This window comes from Lagenorhynchus albirostris, chromosome 4 (assembly GCF_949774975.1).
Source record: "Lagenorhynchus albirostris chromosome 4, mLagAlb1.1, whole genome shotgun sequence".
NCBI lineage: Eukaryota > Metazoa > Chordata > Mammalia > Artiodactyla > Delphinidae > Lagenorhynchus > Lagenorhynchus albirostris.
In genome coordinates this window covers 11,451,718-11,456,789 of record NC_083098.1, presented here as the reverse complement: position 1 = coordinate 11,456,789, position 5,072 = coordinate 11,451,718, and the positions used below count along the sequence as shown (strand labels likewise).

Sequence of the window (5,072 nt, the reverse complement as noted above, 5' to 3'; positions counted from 1 at the left end):
AGGCACCATTACTCTGATACCAAAACCAGACAAATACACTACCAAAAAAAAAAAAAAAAAAAAAAAGGAAAGTTATAGGTCAATATCTCTGATGACTATAGATGCAAAATTCCTCAACAAAATATGACCAAACCAAATCTAACAATATATAAAAAGGATCCTACACCATGATCAAGTTGGATTTATTCCAGGGACACATGGATGGTTCAATATTCACAAATCAATCAATATGATTCATCACATTGACAAAAGGAAGGACAAAAATCACGAGCATCTCAATAGATGCAGAAAAGCATTTGACAATATTCAACATCCATTCATAATAAAAACTCTGATCAAAGTGGCTATAAAAGGAACATATCTCAACATAATAAAGGCTATTTATGAAAATCCGGCGGCCCGCCCAGGTGGGCGCGTGTGCCGCTCCCTGATCTCTGCCGAGGCACTGTGTTCCAGCGGGAGCTCGTTGCAGGCGGTGAGGGCCCGCCTCCCAGCCGGGCAGGAGGCGTGGGCATGGAGCTGGCCGCCGTCGCCATGCCCCGGGCCCGCGCCGCTGCCTAGGGCGACCCGAGGGACGCTGCCTAGGGCGCGGCTCCGGGGACCCGTGCGGCCTATCACGGCCCGGCGCTGCGCGGATGGCCCTGCTCCTGCGGCCCGTGCTCGCCGTCCTTCTCCTCCTGACCGCCGCTTTCAGGTGCCAGGAGCAGGCCCAGACCACCGACTGGAGAGCCTCCCTGAAGACCATCCGGAACGGCGTTCACAAGATAGACACGTACCTGAACGCTGCCTTGGACCTCCTGGGAGGCGAGGACGGGCTCTGCCAGTATAAGTGCAATGACGGATCTAAGCCTTTTCCACGTTACGGATATAAAGCCTCCCCGCCGAATGGATGTGGCTCCCCACTGTTTGGTGTTCATCTTAACATTGGCATCCCTTCCTTGACAAAGTGCTGCAACCAACACGACAGGTGCTATGAGACCTGCGGCAAAAGCAAAAACGACTGTGATGAGGAGTTTCAATATTGCCTCTCCAAGATTTGCCGAGATGTGCAGAAAACACTAGGGCTAGCTCAGCATGTGCAGGCATGTGAATCCACCGTGGAGCTCTTGTTTGACAGTGTTATACATTTAGGCTGTAAGCCGTACCTGGACAGCCAACGAGCTGCATGTACGTGTCGCTACGAAGAAAAAACTGATCTTTAAAGAAGATGCTGACAGGTGGTGACAGCAGATGAGGACAGAAGAGCATAACCTTTGACGAAGAGCTAATGTTTTCACAGCATAAAGCTGCCTTATTTTTGTGAAAGGATTATTTTAAGACCTTATTTTGACATTAAAACTTCAAACTAAAGAAACAAATGCAGGTTATCTTCCTGGATGTTGCTGCCTTAGTGTGCCATATTGTCTTGACAATCACAGGAAGAGGTGCATGTTAAGGGAGAATTTTTTAAAAGAAAGAGTCTAGCTCAGTTTTCACAACTATATTTATCAAAAAATAAGGTCAAATGTAAAATTCATTATAAGGTATGTTCACCAGTATCTTATTTGGAAATATGGGGAAATCTTCACTTAAAAGTATGTTTGTCAGGGCTTCCCTGGTGGCACAGTGGTTGAGAGTCTGCCTGCCGATGCAGGGGACATGGGTTCGTGCCCCGGTCCGGGAGGATCCCACATGCCGCGGAGCGGCTGGGCCCGTGAGCCATGGCCGCTGAGCCTGCGCATCCAGAGCCTGTGCTCCGCAATGGGAGAGGCCACAACAGTGAGAAAAAAAAAAAAAAGTATGTTTGTTTACTGTAAAAATTAAAATATACATTTATGCCGAGAAAGATCTGACTTTATTTTTGCTCTTTTAATTAACACATACAGTTTTTTCCATTACCCATTGAGCATATGAATAAGCCACACTTCTGTGAATGACAGGACTAGTTACAAGGACATGTCTGTTTCTCTCGTAAAATTGGAACCATCTCCTGGACCCCTTAGGAAACAAAACTAGGATATCTAGGTATTAATATGTGCCTAGAAGGTGACTTGAACAAAATTCAGAAGCATAGCCATCCCATTTTATGAACCACTCATGACAAATTTCATTTCATTTTGCTATAAACTTTGCCTAAATTGGAGAAAAGATGGATTTAATGAGACAAATGAAAAGTTGTTTAATATACACATCAGAGCATTATATGCGTTACATGCTTTGGTGTTTACTCCCTAGGACTTAACTCTTGGTAGATTCTGGGATATTTTTAAAAGACTGTAAACCTTTTACTAATATTGGCCTTCATAAAAATTGTTCTTGATATTGTTGGGTTTTTTAAGTCTTTAACTGTGGAGTCAAAAGGGATGGAAAAGCAGGATCCAAAGAACTATCTTTTATAGAAAATTATTAACAGATGTTTAAGAGCAAAGCCCAGAACTTCAACTGCCTCTGAAAATGTCTGTGAGGATTGAAAGCTTTTCAACCCCTTGGAAAGCTCAGCTGTGTTCCTCTACCATTCTTTGCTTACCACTGGTTGTCGACTTTCCCTAGCCCAAGATCCCAAGCCATGTATAAATTTGGGGTAACCTCTGGCCAAAGTTATTAAGATGAACTGCTTGGAAAGTCAGAGAAAGACAGCACTAGTAGAAGTGGTTCTTTCTAAATCAATACAGGCAGAATTGGGATGAATGAGAAATATGTTCTGGAAAAAGGGCCACATTCCTAACTTTGAATATATGTTATTGCTGAGAACCTGATGGCTTTCCAAACTGAGATGGTGGCAGCTATTCTGCTAATAGATGTGTCCTCTCTCTATTAGACAAGGCAAGTGTATCCCTCAGGGCTAAGTAAGCAGGCTCCAGTTGCGTTACTTGACCAGGTAACTTTAAACTTGTAATAAATTCATGGATTTTCTTGGCAGCATTGGCTTTCTCAAGAGGACAAAGTCAGAATGTCTTTGTAAAATATTTAATTCATGGTCATAAATTATGTACAAAAATCAGTAGAAGCAGTTTTTATGTTCAAATTTAAAAAACTTATCTAGGAATAATTTTAGATTTACAGAAGAGTTGCAGGGATAGTATAGAGGCTTCTTGTTATACTCCTTACCCCTAATGTTAACATTTTTCGTAAACACGAAACATTTGTTAAGAAACCAACATTGGTAATTACTATTAACGAAACTCTAGACTTTATTAGGATTGCACTAGTTTTTCCACTAATGTCGTTTTTCTTTTCTAGGATCCACTTTAGGATACACCATGTCTAATTAGCCTCTAGTCTGTGACGGTCCCTTGTCTTTCCTTGTTTTTCATAACCTTGACAGTTTTGAGGAGTACTGGTCAGGTGTCTTGTAGAATGTCCCTCAGTTTGGATTAGTCTTAACGTTTTCCTCATGTTTGGATTAGGGTTATGGATTTTTAGGAAGAAAACCAAGAGGTGAGTGGTTCTCCTTATCAAATCATATCGGTAGACTGCTATCAACTTGATGTTGTGTAAACTCTAGACATTTGCTTAAGGTAGTGTCTGTTAGTTTCCTCCACTGTAAAGCTACTGTTTTTCCCATTCCATGCTTTTGTTCTTTGGAAACCAGTCACCAAGTCCAGTCTGGGGGAGGCGAGGGGTGGGCAAGATTATATTCCGCCTCCTGGGAGGGGGGTGTATCTATTGTAGTACTTGAAATTCTTGTCACCATCCGCCCCTCCCCACACCTGTTTATTATTCAGTTATTTGTGTCAGTATGGATGCGTGCCTACTTCTTTTGTACTGTGGGTAATACTTACAAATTGTTCCAGCTTGGCCTTTGGGAGTTACGTCAGGTTGACTCTGTGTGTCTTTGACCTGCACCATCCTTTTGACTTCTGAGCATCTCCATCCTTTCTGGTAAGAAAGTAGGAAAGTTGCTTCAGGCTCATCTTATATATTCCCAGCCCCAGCCCTAGAATCAGCCTCTTTTCAAAGGTTCCTTTTATTGAAGAATGGTATACAGTGGAACTTAGAAACCAAGATCTGGACACTGGATAGCTTGTTTCTACTGGGATATCACTGCTTCTGGACCCTCCCAGCAAACAGAGCTAGAAAATATGTGTATATTAACCCATGTACATGTACATATCTGTAATTATGTGTATATATATTAAGCTGAAGATAAGTTTGTACTGTCTTCACTTGAATTCTGTACGACAGGGCATATATTTAAGCTTTAAGGATGGTATTGTCCTTATCCACAGAATAAATTAAAAAACAAAATCACCCCCAAAAAACTAGCTTTTAGCAGCTGTTTGCAAGACAGATATTGATATTTTAAAATAATAAAACTATATTGCCTTCAAAAAAAAAAAAAAAAGAAAATCCCACAGTTAATATCATACTCAATGGTGAAAAGCTGAAAGCCTTTCCTTTAAATTCAGGAACAAGACAAGGATGCCCACTATCATCATTTCTATTCAACATAGTATTGGAAGTTCTAGCCACAGCAATCAGACAAGAAAAAGAAATAAAAGGCATCCAAATTGAAAGGGAAGCGGTAAAACTGTCACTTTTTGCAGATGACATGATACTTCTTACAGAAAACTCTAAAGTCTCTACCCAAAAACTATTAGAATAAATGATTTCAGAAAGTTTGCAAGATACAAGATTAATATACAGACACCTGTTATTTTTCTATACACTAATAATGAAATAGCAGAAAGGGAAAGTAAAAAGAAAAAAATAATTCTGTTTAGAATCACATCAAAAAGAGTAAAATGCCTAGGAATAAACTTAACCAAGGAGATGAAAACCTATACTCTGAAAACTGTGAAACACTGATGAAGAAAATTGAAGATGATACAAAGAAATGGAAAGTTATAATGTGCTTTTGGATTGGAAGAATTGTTAAAATGGCCATATCAATCAAAGCAATCTACAGATTTAGTGCAATCCCTGTCAAAATACCCATGACATTTTTCACAGAACTAGAGCAAATAATCCTAAAATTTATATGGAACCACAAAAGACCCTGAATTGCCAAAGCAATCTTGAGAAAAACAAACAAGAAACAGGTCAAGCTATCACCTTCCCAGACCTCAGACTATACTACAGAGCTGTAGTCA

General features: G+C 40.5%; 1 protein-coding gene across 1 annotated transcript; it reads left to right on the top strand.

Annotated features, from left to right (window-relative positions):
* The first annotated feature begins 400 nt into the window (after window positions 1–400).
* Window positions 401–1,825, top strand: LOC132519645 (group XIIA secretory phospholipase A2). The gene has a single exon (XM_060147576.1). It carries the CDS (start codon window positions 636–638, stop codon window positions 1,200–1,202), a length of 567 nt encoding a protein of 188 aa, XP_060003559.1. The 5' UTR covers window positions 401–635; the 3' UTR covers window positions 1,203–1,825.
* The last annotated feature ends 3,247 nt before the right edge of the window (window positions 1,826–5,072 follow it).